Source organism: Canis lupus, chromosome 26 (genome assembly GCF_003254725.2).
Source record: "Canis lupus dingo isolate Sandy chromosome 26, ASM325472v2, whole genome shotgun sequence".
NCBI lineage: Eukaryota > Metazoa > Chordata > Mammalia > Carnivora > Canidae > Canis > Canis lupus.
This window is the reverse complement of record NC_064268.1, coordinates 20,340,085-20,367,637: the sequence shown is the minus strand read 5'-3', so window position 1 is coordinate 20,367,637 and position 27,553 is coordinate 20,340,085. Positions and strand designations below refer to the sequence as shown.

At 46.2% G+C, this 27,553-nt stretch overlaps 1 protein-coding gene across 8 annotated transcripts in view; it reads right to left on the bottom strand.

Annotated features, from left to right (window-relative positions):
* Nucleotides 1–23,294: 23,294 nt before the first annotated feature.
* Nucleotides 23,295–27,553, bottom strand: part of SEZ6L (seizure related 6 homolog like) — a 188,925-nt gene continuing 184,666 nt past the window's right edge. For all 8 annotated transcript variants that reach the window (XM_049101498.1, XM_049101499.1, XM_049101500.1 and 5 more), the window contains one exon: nt 23,295–26,608. In XM_049101498.1, coding sequence (XP_048957455.1) covers nt 26,579–26,608 — 30 coding nt within the window. In that variant the 3' untranslated portion in view covers nt 23,295–26,578. The remainder of the gene's footprint in view (nt 26,609–27,553) is intronic.

The following is a 27,553-nucleotide window of genomic DNA, read 5'->3' as shown; positions in this document are numbered from 1 at the left end:
CACAGTTGGGAAAAATAGTAAGAAGCCCATGTGGCTGGGGCAGAGGAGAGGGAGCGTGGGGGTGGGGGATGAGTTTGGAGAGCAGGTTCAGGCCTCTTCAGCCACGGGGAGGAGTTTTGTGCTAAGTGCTGGACATGGGCAGAGGCCCGTAAACAAGGCTCTGCTGTTGATGATCGTGCTGGCTGGGGTAGGAGGGGGTGGTAGCCAGCACCAGCAGGGGAGAAGACAGGCAGGCATAGCTGGCTTTTACCTGAATGATTAGTATCACTCAGGTGCCCAGAGGCAGCGAGTGGGTCATTTGAGAAGGTTTTAATAAAAGGGTTGGGCCAAGTTTAAGAGGTGTGCAGTGTCCAAGGCTAGTAACAGGAGGAGCTATTACCTGCCTAGGCCTGAAGGGACAGGGGAGAGAGGGGCTACCAGAATCTGGAGGTAGAGGTATTGTTTAGAGAGGTCTGTTCTCTTCCCATAAGGGAAGCAGTCGGCCTAAGGGACCCCACAAAGAAGCTGGGAACCTCACTCTCCTCCTGCTCTTCTATCTCCTGCTGGGGCTTCCCCTGGACCCTACCTAACTGGATGCCAAAGGAGAGGGGGCCCATTGATGGGGACCACACAGGTCAGCTTCCCTAAAGGCAGGCACAGGGAGGAGAAAGCCAGAGAGTGGATGTCAAGAGGCAAAAGGAAGATAACTCGGAAGACACGGAAAGAGAAAATTGCACCCCTACTTGGACTAGTGACTACACTGAAGTGTAGTGTCTAGTGACAATATCATCCTACTCTTCTGCCTTCAGGGCAGGATAACCTCCTGGTTTCAGGAAGCCCAGAGATCAAAGCAAGGAAACAACTTCAGGATCTGGTTTTGAAGATAAGCCATTCAGATGTGGATCAGAACTGCCAAGATGGAGCAAGAGGCACCTTCGATTGGTCGGGAGTCCCTCGAGAGATGTCCCTGATCTGCTATTACTGGAATTTGCAACTCCTGTAAAAAGCTGCCGGGGGCATGACTCACCAAGTTGATGTCCAAACCACTGCCTCCATAGCTCACCACCCTGTCCCTTGAATCTCCTCCCTCTTTCTGCAGCTGCAACCCGAGAGGCATTTGCTCCCTCCAGGGAGGGGCCCTGGGTCCTTGCTGGGCCAGCTGCCTCTGCACACTGCAAGTAGCCAGAATTTCCTGGATTCCAGGGAGAAAGAAGTATGCCTGGAAGAGACCAGACAGCCTAAGCCTCCTCATGATCGGTCACATTCCTAGAGGGAGAAGGTGAGTGCCACGGAGCAGCACCTGAAGTCACGTGGATCACTGTTATAAGCTCTGGCATAATAAATGAATTTAGGACAGCTCCACGGTGCTAAGTCTTTTTGGCATTTCTCATTAATTAGTTTGGTTCTCCTGCATCTGGGAAATTGCAACAGCCTGAATCAGATGCATTAGGGGTTAGTGTAGTTTTGTTTTTCCTTTTTCTTTTTGCAAGCTTCATTTTTACTGTATTTTTGTCTGCATTTTCCCCCTGGTAATACCTGTCTAAGGTGGTAATTTACCAGCCCTGCCAGATTCTATCTAGCTGATCTGGCAGTGGCGTGGGAGGGTGGCCAGGTCACGATGTGGTTGTTATAAACTCAACTTGCTGGTTGACACATACACCCTACCTAGAATTGAAAGGCTGTGTACTCAAAATTCCTCTGAGTCTATAGCTGGCAGAGTCATCATGATTTTTGTTAAACCTGAGATGTACTGGTCAGAATTTTTTTTTCTTTACAAACTCATTTCACTTGGAAGAAAACAAGGAACTTTAGACTCAGATCTAGCTTTGAATCCCAGCTCCATCCATCACTGACTCGGTGGTCCTAAGCATGGGTTACCCTCTGAGCCTCTGTTGGCCATCTGTTCAAATGGGCTTACTACCTACCTCACAAGGGTAGGATTAAATGGGATCTCATAGGCAAATCACTAAAATGATGTCTGGTTTAGAGGTGATTGCAAATATTCATCTCCTCCCGTCCCCAGCCTCCTCTGCATCAAAGAGTATACATTTTAACCTTTTCATCCAAGCCGCCAATATGAGGATCTTGCTTAACCACAAGAGGAGTTAGCATGATGGTGAAGTTCAGTGCTGTTCACAGAGTTCATCATTCCTGTAGCTCCCTTCCTCCAGCCATCAGGGAGCCTTTGCAGGTTGTATCATGCAAGTGGGATGTTGGAAGTGCCATCTTGATTTAGGAAGTCGAAAATCCAGAGCCAAAAACTGGAAGGAAGTGCGGCATGTGGGTCGGTGGAGGGTCACAGAATACGAGGGTGTGGGGAGTCTTGGGGGGCCAGGAAAGGGTGTGAAAATTTGTGAAAAACTGCTGAGAATGGCTGAGAAGCAACCCTAATGAGGCTGGGCATGGAGTGTTAGAGAGGTCTGCCTGGCACACGGGAGGCCCTAGGTAAGTGTCAGTGAAGGAATGAATTTGGAGGAGGAGGGAGGAGGTCTGGGAGATGGGCAGAGCAGTGGGGAGTCTCAGGGAACTTGGAAGGATTGGGTTTCTGTTCAGATGTCACTTATCAGAGAGGTCCCCGTTGACCATGGACGTGCAACGGCACTCCATCGGTCCTCTTGAGAGCCTACCTTCCCTGTGGTGCTTGTCACTAGATTGCACATTTGTTGTATATTTATCTGTTTATTGTTGGTCTCCTCCACTAGGATATAAACTCCAGAAGGGCAGGGGCTTTGTCTCCTTTGTCATCCTCTACGACTCCGGTGCCTAGAACAGAGCTTGGCATGCAGCAAGCCTCAGTAGGTATATTTGAATACATAATTGAGTACAAGAGAGTGATGGCAGGGATTGTTGGGGATGGAAGGGCTCAGGAGAAAGACCTGCAGTGGTTCTCAACTTTAGGACAACTCAGTATCACCAGGGAGTATGTCAAATTGCGGAGTCTCTGGCCCTGGTCCTGACCAGAATCAGAGGTTCGGGGTGGAATCTGGTAGGGGGCGTGGTCTGCCTTTATCAGGAGCTTGAGTGGTCCTGGTGCAGAAGCTTTGAGCTCCACATTTGAGAAACTGGCCTTGCCTTATAGAAACTGATGGATCCCTCAATCATTCTCTCTGCTGGAATGGATGTCTTCTCTTCACTTATGTCAGAATCACTTTGTAATATCCAAGCATCCGATTTATCATCTCTTCCCATCTTTACATACCACCTTGGTGAAGCCCTCTGAGAATAACTTGATGATAGGAGAGAACTATCTCCCCAAACTGCTCCATTCCAAGATGGCGTTCCTGGGCTCCCTGAATACTTTTTGCTGGTTTGCACACTATGCAAATGCTGAATTTTTACCTGTAGGCTTTATAATCTCTAGTCTCTTCATTCTAAATGATCCTGTGTGCTCAGAGTGCTCACTTTAGAGAGTAACCTTGAGAGATGGGCTTTGCAACTTGGACTTTCCATCTTCTCTTAATGCCAGCTGTCCAAGAGATGCTCCATGAATGCTCTTAACTTACTGACCAATTCACAGCCACAGAGGGGCACTGAATCCATGTTTGAAATGTGACCATGGTGATGATTGCAATAATAATAACAGCTTGTTGGATATACAGCCCCCAAGTTTCCTCCTTTCTAAAAGCCTGGTGGGTTGATGTAAGGAAAGAAGAATTTTCCTATTGTTACGTAACTTCCCCTTTCTCTTCCCTCTTCTTTGGCTGGTTTTCCTGCCCCACAAATATATTCATTGAGTCTCAAGAAGTATATGCCTTCAGTATAAATGTTGAGGTGGACTTTTCAGGGAAAGCAAAAGGGCAGGGGGCTGACACGCCTCTGCTGACTCACTTTACATTTAAAGCATCAATTGGCCAGACAGATAGCTCTTGTCCTCTGAATTTGTGGAAATGTTATTTTACTCCTACGCTCATCCTTGATGAGAGAACAGGGGTGAAAAATGGAAATTAGAACCACTACACCTGGCTGTTGGGTGTTGCTGGTGGTGATGCGTGTGTGTGTGTGTGTGTGTGTGTGTGTGTGTGTGTGTTGCAGGAAAAAATCTTATCTTCATGAAAAGGCTTTTGACACCCCTTCAGTTCTTCCTTCCAGCCCCAAACCAAAAACTCTTCCTGCCTTTCCAGTTTCTGTTGCAGTTTCCTTCATTCTCCCAGAGCCCCTGTTCTGATTACTAGAAGCCAACTTTGATTCCTTTCCACTCCTAAGTATTTACACCATCCAGTAGACCCTACCCTCCCTGCCTGTCCCACAACATCTCTTTTCTGCTATTTTTGCTGCCATAGGGGTTCCGAGCCATGCCATTCCCCTAGTCTGCATCTCCCCACACCCATTCATGCTACACACCATCCACAGTTTAAACTTCTAAAGCTACTCCCTGGTTTCAAAGGTTCCCAAGTTACTCACAGAAAAGAGATGTAGACTCATCAGCTTGGTTGTCAAGACCTTCCAAAAGAGAGCCTCAACCTACCTGGCTAAATGTTTCCTCTATACATTGGCATTTTCCTGCCTCTAGATATTCCGTTGGGCTGTATCCGTGTCCAGGAAGGCCTTCCTTTGGTGTCTTATGTCCGTAGAAATCTTGTTTACTATTTTAGTTCTCATAAAGTAACCATAAATGAGGACTTTGGTTTAGCAAATCCTTACTGAGTGCTCCAGGCATAGTGTTAGGTATGGAGAATTACAGAAATGAGTCCACCATCTAGTAGAGGAGAGTCATGGGGGTTTCAGCAAACTGACAGGCTTCAACAATGCAGATTTCTGTATAAGGACAGAGAAGGGGGATCTGGCCGTTTGTGGGGCAGGGATGGTGGGGAGCTTAAAGAAGTTGAGAATGTCAGGGGACCATGGAGAGGCACAGCCAGTTGCTCCATCACATGGGATATCTCTGGATGGGCTGCAGAGGAATATTGTGCCTTAGGCCAGTTCACCGAAGAGAGGAAGAGAGAGGTTCTTGATGATCATTGACCCAAGTTTACCCTATGGGGCAAATCTGCACACTCACCTGGCCCTTTTGGGAAGCTGCCGGAGAGGCCAGATCCCAGGCGCTGTGACACGGATCTTTGTCCAAGTCTAGATGTGATGGGAGGAGCAGAGTCCCCAGGAGTCTGGTGCAGCCATGGACCTGAGTGGTAGAGCTACCATAGATCCTGCAAGTTGGATACAGATTGTGCCTGACCCCAATCTCACTCCAAAAGAGTCAAGGAAGCCAGCGCTGGGGTGGTGGAGGCTTTGGCTGTGGTAGTGGTGACTGGGATTTCCAAGAGGTAGAGCATCAATTGTAACTGATACAACCCACCCCCTTGAACTTTTTAGCTATGCTTATGCCTTCTTATGATGTCTGGCTTCCATACAATGCTATCTGACCTCAATTTTTGAAAAACAAGGCTAATATTTGTAGGGTGGATTTGAAGAGGACAAATTCAGGAGCAGAGAGGTTAGCTAGTGGGCTACTGCAGTAGTCTTAGCAAGAGATGATAAACATCTCAACTAGAACAGTGGTAGTAGCAATGGAGAGGAGAAAAAACCTCAATAAGTATTTGGAAGATGAACTGAACAAGATTTTGGTGATTTTTTTTTTAAAAAGATGTCATTTAGTCATGAGAGACACACAGAGAGACGTAGAGACATAAGCAGAGGGAGAAGCAGGCTTCTCGCAGGAAGCCTGATGCTGGACTCGATTCCCAGACTCTGGGACCACGCCCTGAACTGAAGGCAGATGCTCAGCCACTGAGCCACCCAGACATACCAAGATTTTGATGATTGATGAATCTGGGGATGCTATTCACTGAATTATGTTCCCCCAAAATGCATGTAGAAGCCTTAATCCCTTATATGATGGTGTTTGGAGGTGGATCCTTCGGGAGGCAGTTAGAGTTACAGGAGGTCACAGGGCAGGACTCTCGCTAGGGGACGAGTGCTGTTCTATAAAGAGACACCAGAAAGCTTGCTGTCTCTCTTTCTCTCTGCCATGTGAGAACAGAACAAGAAAGCATCCATCTGCAAGTCAGGAAGAGGGCTCTCACTAAGACCCAGCCATGCTGACACCCTGATCTCAGAGTTCGAGACTCCAGAACCAATTAAAAACTCATTCCTGCTGTTTAAGCCACCCATCTGTGGTATTTGGTTCTGGGAGTTTCAGCTGCCATATCCAGGGGGATTGAGAAAGAAAGAAGAGTCAAGGTTGCTTCTGGGTTTCTACCTTGAGTGGGAAGGAAAAGTGGTGATTCCAACATGTAAAGTGGAGAAGTCAGAAGTTATCCCACTAATGATTTGAATCAGGAGTAAAACCTGAGAGGATAGGGGGCCACCTGGCTGGCTCAGTCCCGAGAGCGTGTAACTCCTGCTTTCAGGGTTGTGAGTTTGAGCCTCATGTTGGGTGCAGAGATTACTTAAGAAATAAAATCTTAAACAAAACAAAACAAGACAAAACACCAAGAGGATAACTCCATACCCCTTCTAACGGGCCTTCCTATTCTAACAGTCAGAATAGGAAGATGTGGCTGCCAAGTTTTTTATATCATAATAGAGAAATTTTTAAATTCCAGTTTGTCCATTATTTTTTGAACTTCTTTTTTAATATGTTGAGTGTCTTCTCCGGGAGTTTAAAAGAAAATTTCATCTTATGGAATGCCAATCTCACAGCTGTTAAAGGAAGACATTATCTTTCGTTTCGCATTACTGCCTCACAGAGCGGATTGAAAAAATAGATATATAATCATGCGAGTTGAGGAGCTCTTTTTTAGCCCTGAGAGTAGGAGGTAGATTGGCATGCAAGAGATTCTGGGTTCACTTAGCAAGTGTATTAAGAGTCCTTTTGCTGTATTGTCCTGTCAAGATTTAAACTCTGTGAGCAGGAAGTAGGCTTGTGGCCATAACAAAATCGTGCCTGAAGTCAGGAGCCTGTGGAGCAGGGGATACGCTTCCCCCAATATCTCCCTTGAGCTTATTTTTAAAAGGACAGATTCTAGACAGGGTGTTGGGATCTGCAAATGGTGTCAAGCTGTTCTTATAATCATGCATCTCCCTTTGTCTTCCTTGCAAAGTTGTGCTATTGTTTCTCTTTCACATCAGGTCTTAGAGAAAGATACTGTAGGGATAGCTTTGGACATCTTGACTTGAAATATCCAGCGGCTTTCTGTAACTGTTTCTTCGTTTCCGTGGAAACCAGCAGTGTTTTGCAGAGGCGGTGACAGGTTCGGTACACACCAGCTACCATGGGGAGCCCATGTCAGTCTACCGGTGGAAGTCAAGTGCAAAATTTACCCCACCTTCTGAGGCTCTTTCTGACCTGCTCGCCTTGACCCTCCAGAGAAAGAGAAGCAGAATGAGGAAGATGAAGCCATTTTTTTCCCCAGCATTCCGGGCCTGCATCGTCTTCCTGTCTACATCACCAAGTTTTTCTTTGGCTCTCTGTCAAGCCACCAGCAGAGCAGATGCGGTGGCTGCTGTGTGTGAACGTGTGATCACAGCGCTAGGACGAGCTGGCTCTGGCAAGGGGAGGTTACGTGCCCATTGGCTGGTGTTTCCTTCCTTGTGGAATTCATTCCCCGGAGCCCTGGCTCATCTTGCTAGGGAATTTCAGGTTGGGTTAGTTTTTTAAGAATTCAGGAGGTTCACATCTTAGTGTGTGGGGGCGAGAGCTGGGCATACATTCCTCACAAACCCTGAGATTCAGCTAGATTTGGGGGAGATGTTCTCAGCAGGTGTGTGACCCACCTGCCAAAGTCTGATTACAGGTGGACTGGGGATGGGGCATTGCCAGAGAAAAGTGATGTAGATCTTCCTCTGCAGCTTCCTAATGAGTTGGTGTGGCACAGGTTAAAAAAAGAAATTCTCCATAGAAGATTCACCCAACAACATTGCTATTCCCACAGATGTAAATGGAGACTTGTATTTATTTGGTCTGGATTTTACCAGCCATTTGGCCACAGAAGAAAGACCTTTGTCTTGTCACAAACTCTTGCCTTAGAATCTGCAGGAGATGCCACATGTCCTGTGGCTCTTACCATTTCTCCGCACCTGTATTCCTTGCCCTGAGGGATTTCTCAGGACAGCCCCATCTGTTGGCACAGGTGACAGTTCAGCAGTGTCAGGGAATTAACACCCTCTGAGAGCAGCCCTAACCCGATGACTGATGGGAGGTGAGGAGCAATTATATCTCTGCTCTCTCCCTGCTCGGAACGCAGAGACTAAGATGTGCGTCTACACTGGCTCTCAGGGTTCCCAGGTGGAAAAGAATGCCATTAAGCAAGTTATGCCCTTGCTTACTGCACCTTTTATCGACTGCCTCTTTTTCCCTGCCTCATTTCCCTGTGGATATTTCCTGCGTGGGCTTTTTATATGTTTATTTTTCATCTTATTTTCCCACCATTTTTATTGGGGTGAAATTCACATATTAACATAAAATTAACCATTTTACTTTATTTTTTCAATTGTTTTTCTAAGTAGGTTCCATGCCCGGAGTGGAGCCCAACATGGGGCTTGAACTCACAACCTTGAGAATCAAGACCTGAGCTGAGAATGAGTCCAATGCTTAACTGACTGAGCCCCCCAAGCACCCCTAAAACTATTTTGAGGTGAGCAATTCAGTGGCATTTAATACCTTCACCATGTTGTGTAACCCTGTCTCTATCTAAATCCAAATCATTCTCATCAGCCCTAAAGAAAAGTCCACATTCATTAAGCAGTTACTCTTCCTCCCTGTCCCTTAGCTCCTGGAAACCACCAGTCTGCTTCCTGTCTCCATGGATTTGCCTATTGTGGATATTTCCATAAAGAGAATAACATAATATGGTACCTTTTGTGTCTGGCTTCTTTCACTCAGGATAATGTTTTCTAGGTTTATTCATGTTTTAGCATGTGTTAGGACTTCATTCCCTTTCATGGCTGAGTAATATTCCACTATGTGGCTATAACACAATTTATTTATCCATTTATCTATTGATAGACATTTGGGTTGTTTCCACCTTTTGGCTATTGTAAATAGCGCTACTATGAACATGCGCATACAAGTATCTGTTTAAGCTCCCATTTTCAATTCATTTGGGTATATACCTAGAAGTGGAATTGCAACACCCTATGATGATTCACTATTTAACTTTTTGAAGAATCACCTGATTGTTTCTGCATGGGTTATATGAAGGAAGGTTCCAATTTCTCCACATCCTTGCCAACACTTACTATTTTGTTTTTTTACTTAATTAATTTTATTTTTAAAAAATATTTTATTTATTTATTCATGAGAGACACATAGAGAGAGGAAGAGACACAGGCAGAGGGAGAAGCAGGCTCCATGTAGGGAGCCTGATGTGGGCCTCTATCCTGGATCTCCAGGATCACACCCTGGGCCAACGGCAGGCGCTCAACTGCTGAGCCACCGAAGCATCCCTATTTTCTGGGTTTTTAAAATTATGTTTATCCTCATGGGAGTAAAGTAGTAGCTCATTAAGTAACTTTTTCGTGTGCTTATTCCCACCAGTTTTGTTTTAATCTTGAAAAATTTCAAATACACCAGAAAAAAAAATGTAAGAAAGGGAAAAAGAACAGAGGACACCTGCATGCCCTCCGTTTAGATTCAGCATCTTTGATTCGTCTGAGTAGCTCCTGGTGGTGTCGTTGAACTTGTTCCTCTGTCTCGGGAATATTTTCTGTAAACTGGAAGCTCTATCTAGAGGCCTGACTAGGGTGTGGTTAAACGTGTCAAATTAGCGTCTCTAATAATAACAGCAGAGTAGGGTGTGGGCGCTCACCAGGGGCCCGTGGCTTCACGCACGTCTTCTCACCCAATCTCAGAATGATCCTGCGTGGAGGAGGCAGCAATTGTTTCTGCCCGCCCGGAATCCACAGCCCTCTCTTCTGGTGGCAACATTTTGATTTTGCTCTCAGAAACCACCCGGCCCTCCGATGGACCGACCACCTGCTTAGACGATGCTGCCCGCCGCCACTCACACCTGCAGATGCACCTGACCAGGGTTGCAGTGATTGGCCAGGGCGAGGCTCGTGACCCAGGTTGGGCCAATGCGAGCCAGCCCCTGCGCCGCGGTAGTTAGGGAGGGGCGGGCTGCGTCCCTGATGGCAGGACCCCCTGGGCTGTTAAGGACGCTAAGCGAAGTGTCGCCAAGGCATTGCCAAAGGGCACGGTCGGTGAGTTACACCGTGCCTTCCGAGCTGCTCAAATGGGAAAAGAAAAAATGCCTTAGATTGCTGGCCATCTTGCCCTCCCTGGAGAAGAGCCTGGCTGAGGAGCTGGCCAGGTTCCGGAGGAGAGCTGCTGACTCCGTACGCGGTGGCGTCTTCTCTCGTGGCCCAGAAACACTCGCTGGGAGGCCGCTGGCTGGAGATCTGGAGGCTTCTGAAACAGACCCGCCTCCCCCACGTCTTGCTGAAAGGTGCTCTACGCTCACATACCCATCTTTCCTGACAACCAGGGTCTCGTGGTTCCCTGACTTTGCAGGGATTGCATAGCCTCCATCTCGCAGAAAGAGGACAGCAGGAGAAGCACCTACGCAGTTCCCGGAGGCCAGTCTGTGATGGGTGATACATTTCCTTGGGGACTAAGGTGGTGGTCAGGGTCCTGGGAGGGAGGTCCCGGGAACCACCATCCCCTCAAAGACCTCCAGGTTCAGGAATCTATCTGAAGGGTGACCACGTAGCTGTGTGACACTGCACCATTTACCCAGCCTCTCTGGGCTTCAGCTTCCTAATCTATGCTGGTTTGTTCCTTTCCAGGGTTGCTGGGAGGATTCAGCGAGATCATCCCGGCAGAGGTCACCAGAACCCCAGGCACAGTGCGAGTGCTCTAGGCTTGTTAGCTTCTTGATTATTCAGCCCTAACTTCCCTGGCCAACCTTGAACGGGGGATGTCTGGCTCCCCTGCTGTGTTCTTAACACCTCTCCAGGATCTTTTCACAACCTTGTCCCGCTTCCCTTCTCCCTCACTCTTGTCACTCTCTGACACTCACAGCTAAATCGTGACAAAAGAGGGATTTGTGGCAAATGGCTCAGCAGGATTAGGAAACCACTGCTGGGCACATCTGCTGCATATGTTGACAGACTCCATCAAACAAAATTGTCACCAGCCCTGCTCTGCTCAGGTGGTTGCAGTGGGGATGGGAGAGGGGGAAGCAGTGGGAGGACCTCCAAGGCCTGCCCACACCCCCAGGGCTGCCTGTCTTTTTAAAAACACGAAGCTTAGGAATGAAGCTTTGGTTGCAGGTGCTGCTTTTCCCTGAGATTGTACTTCTGCTCTTTTTGTTGGGATCTCAAAGGTCAAAAGATTTTTTTTCTTTTTTTTTAGACAGAGGTGGACGCAGAAAAATCCAGCCACAGGAATGTGTGGGGCGGGTTTCAAGGCAGCCCACAACGTGAGCTGCCTGACAACTGGGTGCCTGGGAGAGGGAGCTGGTGCGGGGGTGCTCTGGCGGGGGCGGGATGCAGAGACTGAGAGAGACACAGAGACATAGACAGAGACAGAGGGGAACAGGCATGGAAACAGGGAGGAGAGGCAGTAAGAAAGGAGACTGAGAAACACAGGAAAAGGTGGGGAGAGAAATACAAAGACAAAGAGAGACAGAATCAGGAGAGAGGAGACAGAGAAAAGGAAGACAAAGAAAGAATAAAAAACAGAACAGTGGGGTGCCTAGGTGGCTCAGTGGTTGAGTTTCTGCCTTTGGCTTAGGTTGTGATCCTGGGGTCCTGGGATCAAGTCCCGCAGGGAGCCTGCTTCACCCTCTACCTGTGTCTCTGCCTCTCTCTGTATCTCTCGTGAATGAATAAATAAAATCTTTATAAAAAAACAAAAACAAAACAGAACAGTAATGAATGTAAAGAAATGAAAGGTGATGAGAAGAGAGGCACCCAGAGGACTGTGCCTATCTGGATGCCAAGCACAGAGTAGGGATTAAAATATTTGTTTAAAGAAAAAAAAAAAAGAACTGAGAACATGGAAGGAAAGGGGGGGGGTAGAACTTGAGAAGAGGCAGACAGCAGGGAGAAAAAGGCAAAAGGAAGAGAGAAAAGAGGCAGGGAGGAGGAAGGAGGGGTCTGATTCAGCCAGCGAGGCCTCTCCTGCATCACCCTGTGGCAGGCCGAAGGCCAAGTCAGCCATAATTCCATGGCTCTGCAAGCCCAGGGCCCTAGTGTAGTGTCCAGGCTGAGTTAGAGGTTTATGGATCTGGTTCTGGGCAGCTTTCTTCCCACCAGGTTCTGCTCCAAAGTAGACCCCTCTCCCAGGCCCTCCACACTGTTTCATAGGACATGACTTCGGAAAGACCGTGGGAGATACCTACAGCCAGAACTGGGTACATAATTTGCAGGACAAAATGAAAATATAGGAGCTTTTGTTAAAAACTACTTAAAATGTCAGGATGGTGACAGGAGAGTATTAAACCAAATATGAGACTTTTCCAAGCACCAGTCACCTACTCCCCCACCTCCGCCCCGCCCCAAATTAGAGGCTGTACAGTGAGCCAGACAGGCAGGACCCTGGGTCGTCTGAGACGGTGAGAGGCAGTGGCCTTATACTGGGCTTCTCTGTTGATTTCATTCATTCATTCATTCATTCAACCAGAGTAGTTATTATCAGCCCCATTTTATGGATGAAGAAGCTGAGGCTACTGGCCACAGTCCCAGGGCTATTAAAGTGGTAGAACCAGGTCTGCTTGCCTAGAACCCTTGCTCTTTACCATCAGGCCACTCCTATAGCTATCTCTCTTTAAATGGGACAGGAGAGGGAACCCCGGGTGGCGCAGCGGTTTAGCGCCTGCCTTTGGCCCAGGGCGCGATCCTGGAGACCTGGGATTGAATCCCACGTCGGGTTCCCAGTGCATGGAGCCTGCTTCTCCCTCTGCCTATGTCTCTGCCTCTCTCTCTCTCTCTGTGACTATCATAAATAAATAAAAATTTAAAAAAATGGGACAGGAGACAGAAAGTGAGGCTCTGTAGGTTGGGAAGGAACATTTGCTCTATGACTCCTTCTAGTGAACAGGAAGATCAGTTGAATTGAAACAGTAAGAAGGCCACTGCCCATAAACACTGGAGTTTTTGCACAGTGAGGGGATGAGAAGAATGAGCAGGAAACAAGAAATCATGCTCCCCAAAGCAAGCCTGCCTCTGCCGTAGGGACACGGGCAAACATTTAGCAGCTGATCAGCAATTAGAGCATCAGGTGCAAGGAGTTACAGGGTCTTGTAAATTTGGGTTGTTTTTTTGGAAGTAGGTGGCTAACACACCACATTGGGTCATTAGAAGCAGATCTTCAGTCAAGACCCACTCAAAGTGGGAGGTTGTACCTGGAAGCACCAGGAGAACGGGGAAGGCAGATTCAGAAGGGAAGGAAGCCCATACGAAATGTGTTGTTGATGGGACTGTGGACATCTGAGGGTCCAGCCCAGTGGGAACTCTGGCGATAGACTGGAACATACCTCAGAGTTGTCCTTCCCAAGGGAAGTGAGAGTTGGGAGAAATTCTGCACCTGTGGGGCACCTGGATGGCTCATTGATTGAGCATCAACCTTTGGCTCAGGTCGTGATCCCAGGGGGCCTGGGATCGAGTCCCGCATTGGGCTTCCTGCATGGAGCCTGCTTCTCCCTCTGCCTGTGTCTCTGCCTCTCTCTCTCTGTGTCTCTCATGAACAAACAAACAAACAAACAAACAAATAAATAAATAAAATCTTTAAAAAAAAAGAAATTTTGCAGCTTTGATCCCCAACTCCCTCATTGGCTGAAGGCTGCTTTCAGGAATATCTCGATGACACTTCCAGACATGCTGTACCTCTCTGACATAGAGTATTGAATTCTTACCTGTGGTTCTTGAACCCTTAAGGGTGGCAGAGTTACTGCTAGATATAGAATTGTCTGTACGTTACATAAATATTGCACTTTTCAGATGTATGTAGATGTTTTGTGACTGAATTCTTAATAGCTCTGTGTGTGTGTGTGTTTTTGTGTGTGTGTGTGGTGGGACACGTGGTCACAGACACACAATGTATGTATGTATGTATGTATGTATGTATGTATTTATTTATTTATGATAGACAGAGAGGGGCAGAGACATCGGCAGAGGGAGAAGCAGGCTCCTCCCAGGGAGACCGATGTGGGACTTGATCCCGGGACTCCAGGATCACACCCTGGGCCGAAGGCAGGCCCTAAAATGCTGAGCCACCCAGGCGTCCCTCAAGACTTTTTTTTAAGGAATCTTTACACTTAACATGGTGCTGCAACTTGCAACCCCCAAGATCAAGAGTTACATGCTCTATGGGCTGAACCACGCAGGCACCCCTTACAGATTTGTCCCAGGTGGCAGCGAGGTGGATGGTGCAGGTCCAGGCACACCTCCTAGCAGCCTGGCAACTCCTGTGGAGCGGGCCAGTTTCCTGCTGGCCCAGCTTGGTTCATGTGACCATCTCTAGCTAATTACGGAATCTGTTTGGCCAGACTGTGGTCAACGGCTCCCAGCACCTGAAAGTAGTGTCTTCCATCAAGGCACACAGAGTGAGAGAAATCTCTTGCTGGTTTCCCAAAAGAAAATAGGGGAGCCATTACCAAGAGAAGGGAGCCTGGATTTTTATTCCAACCAGCATGAGGAGTGTGCCTGACATTAAAAAGGGTCCCTCCTTTTGGAAAATGATGGGGTCTAGGCCAAAAGGTACCAGAATCTTCCTAAAGAGACAGACAATTGTTTGGCTATGATATCCGAATAAAAGTCCAGCTCTTTCATCATTGTTTGGTGAAAAACTTTTATTTTTAGTTATTTAAGTAGACTCCACGCCCAACGTGGGGCTCGAACTCACAACCCTGAGGTCAAGCGTTGCATGCCCCATGGGCTGAGCCAGCTGGGCGCCCCTGGTGAAATCATCTTAATTATATAAACCTCTCAGAGACTTCTCCAGTAGAAAGTAGTTGAAAGTCAGGAAGGAGGGACCGTAGGAGGGAGAGGGGTGGAACTGGGGAGGCAGACTGAAGCTTTAAATATCCATTGTAAAGATGTGCAGGTAGAAGAAGTCTCCCTCCGGGTGGGGTCCTGGAGTACCCCTGGTTAGCACTTGGCTGCTAGAAAAGAGGAAGAAAAGAGGAATTCTAGAGCCAGCGGTAAAGCCTTTCGAAATAAAGCAGCACAACAGCTCCCTACTGATTGTCCTATATTCCTTTTAGCTTCTTGTCACAACAGACTGCTGCGGTAAACAACCTTGTACTAAGGTCCTTACCCCGGTGTCTTGTATTTCTCTGGGATAAATGGAATAAATTTTGATGGGCTATTCAGCTTTAGAAAAAAAAATGAGTGGGAGCTTTGTGTAATGACCCGGCGAGATGTCTGGAATAGATATGTCCTCTCTCCTTCTCTCTCTAGATAGAGATACAGGTATAAATAGAGATAGAGCTATATGGAGATAGATATACATAGATACAGAGATAGAGATATAAATACAGGGATGGAGGTGGAAATGCAGATAGATATATCAAGTAGGGGAGGGGGAGGCAAGGTGCATAATGATTTCTTTTGAGGAAAACAGGATCTCTCCTGTGTGTTTTTATGAGTGGAGGGGATGGTGTGGAAGGCTACCCACCAAACAGTGAACAGTAATGTTTCAAAAGTGTGGACCTCAGAGGGCTTGGGCGAAGTTAGGGACTAGCTTACTAGTTGAATTGGTGTTTGAATTGTTACCACCTGCATGGAACGTTTTATACACCCATCTATTTCACATGCAATAAAGCAAAAAAAGGGGGCACCTGGGGGCTTGGTGGGTTGAGGGTCTGCCTTCGGCTCAGGTCATGATCCTGGGGTCCTGGGATCCAGTGCCCGAAGGTCTGCTCCTCCCCCTGCTCATGCTCTCTCTTTCTCTCTCTCTAACAAATAAAATCTTTAAAAGAAGCAAAAACGTTACAAGGGAAATAAATATGCTGCATCTGAGAACAACCTAGAAGTCTCCACTCTACGCTTCCCGTTACCCCTGTCTTCTAAAAAGGGTGAGGACCAAGGAAGGTTGGAAGACAGGGAAATGAAAAGGTACACATTGCTTTTTATAGAAGGAGGTATTGTCAGTAGATAAAACGCCGTTAAATTTGAATTTTGCATAAAGGAGGAACACATTTTAGCATAAGGAATGTGAGACCTCTGGGACAGTGATGAGTACAGAGGATTTTAAAGAAGTTTCCCTAGGTGCCGTGCTTGGTAACATACCTCCCACTCAGTCCCCGTGAGACAACATTAGTACAAATTAGATGCTTTTAAAGTCTTCTGTGGATAGGGTGGCTCAGTGGTTGAGCGTTTGCCTTTGGCTCAGGGTGTGATTCTGGAGTCCTGGGATCGAGTCCTGCATTGGGCTCCCTACATGGAGCCTGCCCCCCTCTCTCTCATGAATAAATAAATAAAATCTTAAAAAAATCTTCTGTGGACATGGCATGATGCCCCCTCCAGTTGAGGGAGATGCTCAGGTTCAAGGCAACCCCACTTTTCTGCCAGCAATACACTTGGCCTGGGCTTTTGTCGTAGCCAATGATGAAAAAACAATGATGTTGGGTCTCTTTTTCTGGCCTGGAGGAAGGGCAGCCCACTCGTTTTCAAAATCGAATTCTGTGGTATCAGAAACAATCCATTTCATCAGATGATTTTGTCCAAAGACCATAAACCCAGTGAGCGAGGGAAGCGTGTTACCTTTAGGATGCCAGAAGCCTGCAGATGCGCCATGCCGAGGCTGCCATCTGGTGGCGTACGGGGACCCAGCGCTCCAGGCACCCTGACCACACCGGGCCTTCCCTGTTGGTTGATGGTCATTCCTTCAACAGATGCTTGAGTGCCTGCCCACTATGTGCCAGCAACAGTGCCGCCAGCAGGAGGAATGGCATGCTTTCAGAATGGTCACTTTTCATTTTGGTGCAAATACCAACTTCTACTACTGGCAGTGCAAGGAAACAAAATAGATCTTTGAAACATGTAAGCCATGAAATTCATGTTGAAACCAGTTTCTCTACCCTCTGCTGTCTTTTAGTGCAAATAATTAGTAAATCTTGGGTGGAATCATAACCTGGAGAGAGAGGAGGGGGGTGGGGAGAGAGAGATTGAGAGAGAGGAGGAGGAGGAGGAAGGGCGAGAAACTTGGAATGGGAGGTAGATAAAGGCGCAAAATCTGAAAAGTTGGTAGGACTTCCCAGAGAGTGGCATTCATGCCTTATCTTTATTTTTAGGTTCCACTTTGATGAACTGTTTACTCTGTCTGTTCTGTTGCAGAACACCGAGAGCCATCACTTACATTTCACAATTTACGGAGCTGGTTTCATGAATTATGTTTTATGCTTGTGTTGGGTGGGATGATGTTGGCAGCATGCATCGGAGGACCAGGGGTTCCTGTCCCCACCCCTCATTCTTACTGTGTTGCTTTTGTTCTCACGCTGGACACTTCCATTGCAAAATGGCCATGAGAGTCGTGAGGCATCAGAACTGGGTTCGAGGTGTGGGGAAGGGGGGCTGGTGCTGTAGCAGCTGGCTCTGTCCCCTTTTATCAGGAAAGCAGTTCCTGGGGGGCCTGAGTGGCTCAGTCGGTTAAGCGTCTGCCTTAGCTCAGGTCATAGTCCTGGGGTCCTGGGATCAAGCCCCACGTGGTGCTCCCTGCTCAGCGGGGAGTCTGCATCTCCCTCTCCCTCTGCAGCTCCCCCTGCTCATGCTCTCTCTCTCTCTCAAATAAATAAATAGAATCTTAAAAAAAAAAAAAAAGGAAAGCAGCTCCTTAGAGCATTTCCTACCACACACACACACACACACACACACACACACACACCCCAAGCAACTTCTGCCAAGGCTTATTGATCAAATGGGGCTAGAAGATCAACCCTAGAAAGCAAGGGAGGATGGGAAGATGGGTAACAGAATGGCCCTAATTGAAACTGGCCATGACCCATTGTTTGAGGACGGATTCATTGTTGCTCTGAGCAATATTGGGGTTCTGTTAGCAAATAGCAGGGAAGCAGGTGTTGGATGGGTACTTGTCAGTGTCTGCCCCAACATCCTATCACATGTAGGAAAGACAGTAACGTCTGCTCCTTCTTTTATGTAGAGATGTAGAGGCCTCATTACAGATTGAGCCAAAATTCACACGCAGAGGCTCAGCTCTTAACCACCACTGAACCCAGACAAACATCTGCTGGCATAAAAGCCAAACAAACCAGAGTCCCGTGGATGCCCTGAGCAAAGGGCCTGCATTGGTTCTGGGTGCCCTGGGAGGAGGCAGTGTTATGGGGCTGGCCTTCCGTCCTTCCTACCCTGGACCTCCAGCAGGAGCCACACCTCCTGCACCCCATTTCCTTGGGTACCAGCTGTGTGGACTTGGGCAAGGGATGGCCTCTCAGATGCCACATCTGTGAAAGCAGAACAGTAATAGTATCCTTACTTGCAGCCATGAATGAAATACTACAGCACATCAGGTAACTGGAAAATTCTTAAACTAATCTCAAATGAAAGTATATTTAACATGTAGAAAACAAAGCAAAAAACCCCCTAGCAAGTGGCCAGTGAACGCCAGCTACTATGATTACTATTATTTCCATATTATCCAGGCAGGGGTTTGGTCAGTTCTTTCTGGCGCTGGCTCCTGGCCCAGGGTTGTCCCTCCTGCTGTTGGTCTGAAGCATTTCTGTCAGTGAGGGTGGCCTCTGGTCTCAGGGGTGTTCTGTGTCTCCACTATTGTCCTCTATTTGTAGGGCAGCGAGGTCCCGAAACAGAATCTTGGTTCTGAAGTCACCCTAGATGCTCTCTGACCTTTCCCTCTTGTCTTCCTTCTCTGCCCCATCTGTCCTTCCTTGGGATCTCCATTCCAGAATGGATTGGGTGACAAGCCCATGAGTGACAGCCCCACCCTAGTCCTTCCAGCCACCCCACACCCACTACAGAAGCTTCTCCCCAGGGGGACCGTTCAGAAGCCCACCCCTCTGTTTTATAATAGAAATGACTGGACAGGGCAGCCCTGATGGCTCAGCGGTTTAGCGCCGCATAATCCTGGAGACCCAGGATCGAGTCCCATATCGGCTCCTTGCATGGACCCTGCTTTTCCCTCTGCCTATGTCTCTGCCTCTCTCTCTCTCTCTGTGTCTCTCATGAATAAATAAATAAAATCTTAAAAAAAAAAAAGAAATTATCAGACAGCTTAGGGAAGGAGACTCTGGCAACCACCAGGATGCTTCCCCAGGCCTCACCTTCTCCATTTGCTGTGAGTTGTCCCCCGGAGAAATGGCCCCAATTTTGAGAATTAACCAGAATTTTGGATTGGATTCCCCAGGTGGCCACCAGAGGGAGCACTAAACACAGAAGTCCAGATGTGTCTCCCTCCTTCTTGCCTTGGAGATCTGCCCCAACCTGGCTCTCCAGCCACACCGCCATCCATCAAAGGTGCCAAGCTCCCATCATCCTCTGTCCACGTGCTCCCGACCCAAAACTTTTCCCAACATTTCTTTTTTTTTGGCTTTTATCTAGAGCTCTTTTATTTTTATTCCTTAATTTATTTTTATTTATTTATAATATTTTATTTAAATTCAATCTCCAAAAAAAAAAAAAATAAATTCAATCTCCAACATTCCTTTACCCCTCTTGTCATCCTTTATTTTTTAAAAATGTTTTATTTATGTATGTATGTATGTATTTATTTATTTATTTATGGTGGTGTGGGGCAGGAGGGGAGAGAGAGGAAGAGGGAAAGGATCCCAAGCAGATTCTTTGATGAGCAGGGAGCCCACTGCAGGCCTCAATCCCATGATCCCGAGATCATGATCTGAGCCAAAACCAAGAGTCGATTGGTTGTCGATTGCTCAACCGACAGAGCCACCCAGGTGCTCCTCTATTTAATCCTTTAGATCCCAGTTTAAAATTATCCCCTTGCCTGCTCACCCCAATAATGACTCCACCTGGCATATCCCTGCACTATTCTTGGCGTGTATCATGTATCACCGCTTATGTTCATATATTTGTGCAGTTTGTTGATTTGGGTCTGTCTTCCCAATAGATTAGAAGATCCAAGCAGGCAAGGACCACGTCATCGTCTCCCCTGGCCCAGGACTGGCCACAGCAAACATGAAACAGGAGCTCATCTACAATCGCAAGCATACCCCTACTAGCAAACACTTGCAGGGTGCTGCTCTGAGTCCTTCATGTATATTAACTCATTGGATTCTCCAACAGCAGCCCTGTTGTCCTCATTTCATGGATGGGGGAGCAGAAGCAGTAGGGGGTTAAGTCCTTTGTTCAAGGTTACACAGTTAACCAGCATCAGAGATGAGCTATGAACCCAGACTCTTTGACTCCAGAATTGGCATCACACCACACTGCCTCTCATGGTATGCACGCTTTTTCTCCCTCTCATCATTTATGGCATATATATGTGTATATATATATATATATATATATAGTGAATTTCTAGCTATTCTCTCAATGATCCTATAATTGTTAATACGGTTTTTCCCGCAAACAGGAAAGGCCTGCCAAGTTTCAGGTAGTCTACAGCTCATGCAAAATGGTTGACTGGTTAATCAAATCAAAATGTGACACTTGTACTGTAAAAATACAATGAAATAGGAGCAAATTATTCATCAGATTCCAGTGTATGAGTTTTCTCTACTTGTTAAATACTATCCTATAAATTATGATTCTCTTGAGCTTCAATTTGAATAAACTCACTGCCAGGGAGGCCTCAGCAATTAAAACTGAACTGTTGATATGGTGACTTGAGAAGAATGACAGGAACATCTCTAGCTGGTTTGGATCTTTAGAAGGAGGTTCTTTTGAAGGCCACGTGGGATTGCACGCATTTCAATTCATCCTACAGTGACTATGTTCTTGGGTACAGAGGGATTGCCCCCAACTCTCCTGCCCTGCTCCCTGGCTTTGGCCTGACTTGTGAGTTCCATGAATGTCCTATGGGATGGAGCTGGGGAGTGGGTGCCAAATGGCTTTGTGGCTGGAACTTGGGATTCTCATGTGTCACCCATGCCACATGCAGTCATAGGAAAAAATTCCTTTTTTTAAAATTGGCTGTTTGTCTCCTCTTTCCTGCTATGGTGGCTTTCCTCATGTTTCTCTTGTGCTCTCAGAGATTAAAACTCAGGCATGACACTCTCTTCTGTCCCAAGAAGGGCTTACCTCCTTCTGGAATTTCATTAATTTGAGTATTTTTGTATCCCATATTTCTGATGTGTTTAAAATAAGCTATACTTATTTTAGCTTAGTCAAACTAAAAACTAAACTAAAAAACTAAAAACTAAAAAACTAGTCAAACTTGTTCTCACTGTTAGGGTGGAAGCAATGTTCCTTTGCACCTTTTCACTTTTGTTTTTTATTTTTAACTTCCATTTTATTTATTTATTTATTTATTTATTTATTTATTTATTTATTTATTTTTATTTATTTTAAAATTTATTTTAGAAAGGATGGGGGAGGGAGGAGCGGAGGGAGACAGAGAATCCCAAGCAGGCTCCACGCCCAGGGGGAAGCCCAATGCTGGGCTCCATCTCAAAACCCTGAGACCAGGACCTGAGCTGGAGTCAAGAGTCTGACCTTCAACCGACTGAGCCACCCAGGTGCCTCATGCACCTTTACATTGTAACTGGAAGATAAACATTCCAATAGCTGATTTTTGAAAGACTAAGTGGGATTCTGACCCACTTGCGGAAGTTTATCAACACCAGGCTCTAGAGGGAGATTACAATATGTTTTCAGTGATCTCTCACAACCAATAGTTACAAAACATAGTTGACTTTTCTACTCTTTTTTGGGTACTAAGTATTTTGTGACATCTTGGGTCAGAGGAGAGACAGTTGATGGATAGAACCATATTCTTTCCCTTACTCCTCACCTCTTGATCCTCTGCCCAGTCACTGGAGAGCAAGTTGAACTGGAAGAATTTGGAGACAGCAATTTTCAGCCACATTTTGGTCAGATTGCCTTCTTTTGGCTCTGTTAGTCTATTCGCCACCAGAATCTTTCTACTTTGGAAAAAAGAAATGTGGAAGCAGCTTTGGAAGTGAGTAGTGGGTAGAAGTTGGAGGGGTTTCGAGTTCCATGCTAGAGAAAGCCTACATTGCCTCCAATAAAATGTGAGTAAAAATACGTATGGTCGATGTCATTCTCATGAGCTCTCAGGCGGAAATGAGGAGCATGTTCTTGGAAACGGAAATAAAGGTGATCTTTCTGTTAAAGTGGCATAGAACTTGGCTGAGCTATGTTCTAGTATTTTATAGGAAGGTAGAAGTTGGGAGCAATGAGATTGATGGTTAGCTGTGGAGATGTCAAGCCCTGCTCCTGTTGGAGGAGTGGCTTGATTCCTCCTGATGTCTTACAGTCAAAATGCAGAAGGAGAAGGAAGGATAGAAGAAGGATTGCTATGCAAACGGGAGTGGGATTTTGAAGATTTGGCAAATTCTCTGTCTATCCATGTTGCAAAGAATGAGAAAGCTTGATCTGAAGAGAACAGTGAAGGGCTGAACAACCAGGCTGATGAAGACTTCACAGGGAAGACTCATGAATTATCCAGCCATCTCTGCAGAAGCCAGGAATACAGATGGGATGAGACCAAACGGGACAGGGAAAATGGGATAGAGTGAAGGAAGGGCTGTGGCAGTTCTTGGATCCTACAGGATCCGCCCACACAGCTACTCAGCCATGGAAGTGCTATTCTTCAAGGAGAAGGAAGAAGGACCCTGGAGCTGATTCAGAGGTCATCACGGCGATCACTCCCACCGCTGGTCCAGGCGCAAGGCTGAATTATCCCTTTTTGGAATGGGGACATCCATCTTGTGCTTGTCCCATCATTGTATGGAAGGACATACTTTATTTAGTCCCATAGCTTCACAGCTAGAGGGGAATTTGCATTGGGGTGACCCATACCTGATTTCCATGATATTTATTCTTTTTTCAAATTTTATTTATTTATTTGAGAAAGAGAGAGAGAGAGAGAGAGAGAGAGAGAGAGAGGAGGGGCAGAGGGAGAAGGCTCTCCACAGGCTAGGAGGAGAGCTCTCGCCAGGAGCTAAATGACCAGCACCCTGGTCTTGGACTTCCAACCTCCCACACTATGAGAAATAACCTTCTGTTGTTTAAACCTCACATCTATGGCACTTTGTCGTGGCAGCCCATGATACAGTGTGTCTGATGATGGCAGCTGTCCTGTCTTGTTCCAAACATTGCTCTGATGTTCCCGGAACCACTCCGAAGTTGGCAGCCTGTCTTGTCAATCAAAGTGTCAGCAGGTGCACCCCAACCTAGTCCCCAGACACCAGAAACACCCCTCTCCCCTTGATGCCATCCCAGGAATATCTTTGCAACAAAAACCCCATAGATTTGCCTCTTTTTCATTTGTTTTATTAGCATCAATATATACAAAGTGGAAAATGACTTAACTCCATTATTCTAGCTTAGAAAGTTTGTTTTGCTTTTTATTCTGTTTGGGGATAAAATGAAAATGAAAATGTCCCAGAAGAAAGCCTACCTTTGCGGATGCTAGACAACTCCATAATATCTGACCTGGAATGACGCTCCCCTCCATGACTTCGCAAGGGCATAGGAAAGTCATACCCTTTGGATTTACCCCAAAGAAAGGTCATTTTTAGCCCAAGGCTCATGCTCAGCCTAAATCTACCCCTGTATTTGCCAAGTCACTTCTACTTATACAACCGTCCTAATCTTGTAGCCACTTTGCTTCCTGCCAGGCAGTTTCACAGTTTCCAAAGCTATCGGCCTGAGGTTCCGTAGGCTTTCCAGGGAGCTGGCTTCAAAAGATCATATTTAAAGCATGTCTATGGAACTAAGTAAGGATGGTCCTCAAGTTGCGACCAGAATACTTATGTTGGCTAAATAATTCTACTCCTCCCTACCCCCTCCAAAAAAGCAAAAAGATGAGCTCCAAGCTGAAGAGGATCGAGAGTGTGCATTTTTAAAGCACAGAGCGGTAGCTGACAGATACAGCTTATATGAATTAGCATGTAATACACACCATCACATGCATTCTTTGAAGCTCGAAATCTCTGTAAACGTATTTCCCCACTGTTTTAAAAACAAAGAGTGGCTTGTAGGAAGGTTCAGTTGGGTTCTCGAGTTGCTCAAGATTGTATCCTGTTCAAAAATATTTAATCCCAATGGGTTTTAACATTGATCTTATAAAAACAGACACGTATGAGCTGAAATGAGATGCCCGGTATGTTTTTTGGCACTATTATCATGTTTTTACCTTTACATATTACAAATACACATTCAGATATCCTAAAAAGAAAAACAGACACCAATCTGTCTTTTCAATCACACTGTACATTGCCAAGCTCACACGATCCATCTTTAGGCGAAAATAAACTTTTAAAACATGTTATAGGTGCTGTACTACTAAGACAAAACAAAGACATTGGAATCTTAAAAAAAATCAAAACAAAAAACAAAAAACAAAAAAGAAAAAAAACAAAACCAAACAAACCCCAAAACAAAATGCCTTTTCTATCCCTCGAACAGCCAATAAGGATTCTTGGGCTGTGGCCTGGCCACTTTTAGGGAATAGGGTTAGAATAAAGATTTCATATTTTGTCAGTTTTGACGAAAGGCAAATGTTTAGTCTGCACGTAACCATAGCATGTTCTAAAATTAAACATCATTAATTAGAGTTCTTCATTCCACATGACTCGGGGTTAGGGTTAGAATAAGCATCAAATAGAAATAAAAGCAAAGACTGGATTCTGCTTTGAAAAAAAAAGTTATATTATTTGCATTGTTGGACCTTCTCTAAACATGACTTTGCTTACTAATGGTCTGGAACGATTCTCTTCTGGGTTCTTTTTGGTTTTGTTTTGTTTTGCATAAAATGGGGTGGGTTTTGGGTGGCTGGAAAGCAGCCTTCAATTATCTCTTGCTGTGCATCAGGAATGCGTGCCATAAGGATCATATAAACAGGATTCTTTTCTGGCAGAAGGAAAGTATTGGGGCTCAGATCCCTCAAGACTGAAGTCTGAACTTCTGGCCAGGGGGAGGCTCTATGTGTGTCAAAGCCAACTGCCCTACCCTGCTCCAGAGCTGCCTAGACAAGCTACCAAAATATGGACTCCCAGACATTCTCTCCATGGCATGGCTGCCAGAGAGGTCTTTTCTTGTTTGAAAATCAGCCAATGTCAAATAATTCTAGAGAGCCTGGGAGAGTGCCAAAGTGGGATGCAGAAGCACTAACCCTGCCTTCTCTGAGTCACCGGCCATCACTAGGGAGGTGACGGACCCAGGGAGGCAAATTTACTTTATGTGTGCTATTCCTTCCATGTATCCTCAACTCCTGCCTTTTCTTTCTACCTGTATTTAGAGAAGAATGTTCCTGAGAGCCACACACTCACCAGTCCCTCTGGGCTGGAGTGAAAGGACCCTGATAAAATCTGAGGATGCACATGGGATTAAGGAGGTTTATGACTTCCCTTCTGCCCTGAAACTCCTCCTTCTGTTCTCCCTGGGGTTCGAATTGTATGACGAGGACTGTGTAGTGGCTTTAAACCTACCTGTTCCCCACTCCTCTGCCCTTCCATGGTCAGCATGCACGCCAATGTGCAACATCTGGACAGAACTTCAGAGGACAGAAAAGCAGTTTCTTCTCATAGGACCCTCCCTTCTGAAATGCTTGATCGCAAAAATATTCTGACACCTTTTAGTGAAATGGTGCACGTGAGTCTCCCTTATTTTGAGGGCTCAGGTGTTTCAGTGCTCCAGGAAGACAAACCGAGCTCATCTCTGGATTTCAGGGCATGGCACCTCCCCCCCCGCCCAACACCAACCCTTGTAACTACGCAGGTGAAGCTCCCCGTGAGGATCTACTGTCACAGCTTGAGGGTGGCCTTGCTGAACAGAGCGATCAATTCTGGCCCTTGTAGCATCAATTACCTTCCCTTTCATTGTTGATGGCGTGTCAAAGGAAAGAACATTTTATTAACTTGATCCCCTGACTCGGTGTTTTCCCTCACCCTGCACTTCATCTGAGTTCTCCAACCTCTCATCTACACTGAAACATTTTGTGAGTCTGCCAGCATCCAGCGAGGCCAGGGTGGCAGATGAGCAAGCTCCTGGAGGGAGGGAGGGTATGGGGCAAGACCTGCCACAAGCTGAGAGCATTGGAAGAGCAAACCCGGGATTGGTTTTGGAGCAGACCTGTTCAAACTGAAGTCCGACCCAAGTCACTCCATCAAGAAATACCCTTTCCAACCTAATCTTGGGACTTGGATTTGTCCTAAAAGCACCATGGGCATGGATCCCAAATGCGTGCAATTTGGTGCAGCCATAGCATGGCACGGCTGATGGAGAAACCCAGTTGCTCTTGTTTTTTTTTTCCCTTTGCTGCCATGTTGGTCATTTTGCAGGTCTTCCACCTGCCCTCAGAAATGAGACGGTCACACGGATTTGGCCACAGCTGCAACACCTCCAACCACACCTATTTTTGATTTTAAATATAATAAATACAGCGAAGAAAACAGCGAATCTTCAATAAAGAGTCGAAAGAAAAGACGGACAACATTCTGGGGTTTCAATCAAATGCCATGTGGTCTCTGGATGAATTTCTCGAGGAGGTTGTAGTTGAGTTCCTATCTGTGAGTTCCCCTCTCAAGCGTAGCTCTCTTTAAATGGAAACTTCATACTCCCTGGTTTCCTGCAAGAGACAGAAGCACAGATGGAGTCAGCCCTTGGGTGGTGGAGCCACAGGCAGAGCGTGGCTTGATAGCCGGTAGTCCCTGTGAGGAGGTGAAGAATGTGGAGAGCAGAGCAGAGTCACCTGGCCAACAACGTGCCAATCCCAGATGTGTGAATGAGAACGGCCGAGCCAGGGCCATCCCCCAGCTGCAGCTGGCTGAAAACACCACCCCACAGACTTTTGAGCAAATTGCCCCTTGTTGCTATGAGTGACTGAGTTTCAGAATTATTTGTTACTCAGCTTTATCATAGTGCTGGGTAACTGACACATTATACTAATAAGTAGTAATAAGATCTAGTTTCTTAAAACAGGGGGTCATAGGGGAAGGGAGGGAAAAAGAAAATAAGACAAAATCAGAGAGAGAGAGACGAATCATAAGAGACTCTTAGGAAACAAACAGGGGTGCTGGAGGGGAGTTAAGGGGGGATGGGTAACTGGGTGATGGGTATTAAGGAGAGCACTTGATGTACTGAGCACTGGGTACTATATGCAACTGATGAATTACTGAACTCTACATCTGAAACTAATGATACACTGTATGTTAACTAATTGAATTTAAATAAAAGAAGTTAAAAAAGAGATGTAGTTTCTGAAGTGCTCTTTTTTTTTTTTTTAATCAGCTTCACCTTCTTTTCAGATTTGGAAACACAGTATACAGAATATAAAATAACATACGATGTCTTCTTAGCGGTGCCATATCTAAAATGACCACGACATGTGGGTGGCAACCACTTCATTTTCTCCAATATTCATCAAGGGTGAATAATATTCTCCAGGCCTCCAAGTTAGAGGAACAGGGAGATATAAGAAGGCAGAGGCTTGGCCCCAGAAGAGGTCATTGTCACATGCTTTAGTGGAGGTCTACTGTTGCTGCTGGGTCAGCACAAGTAAGTAAGCGTATCA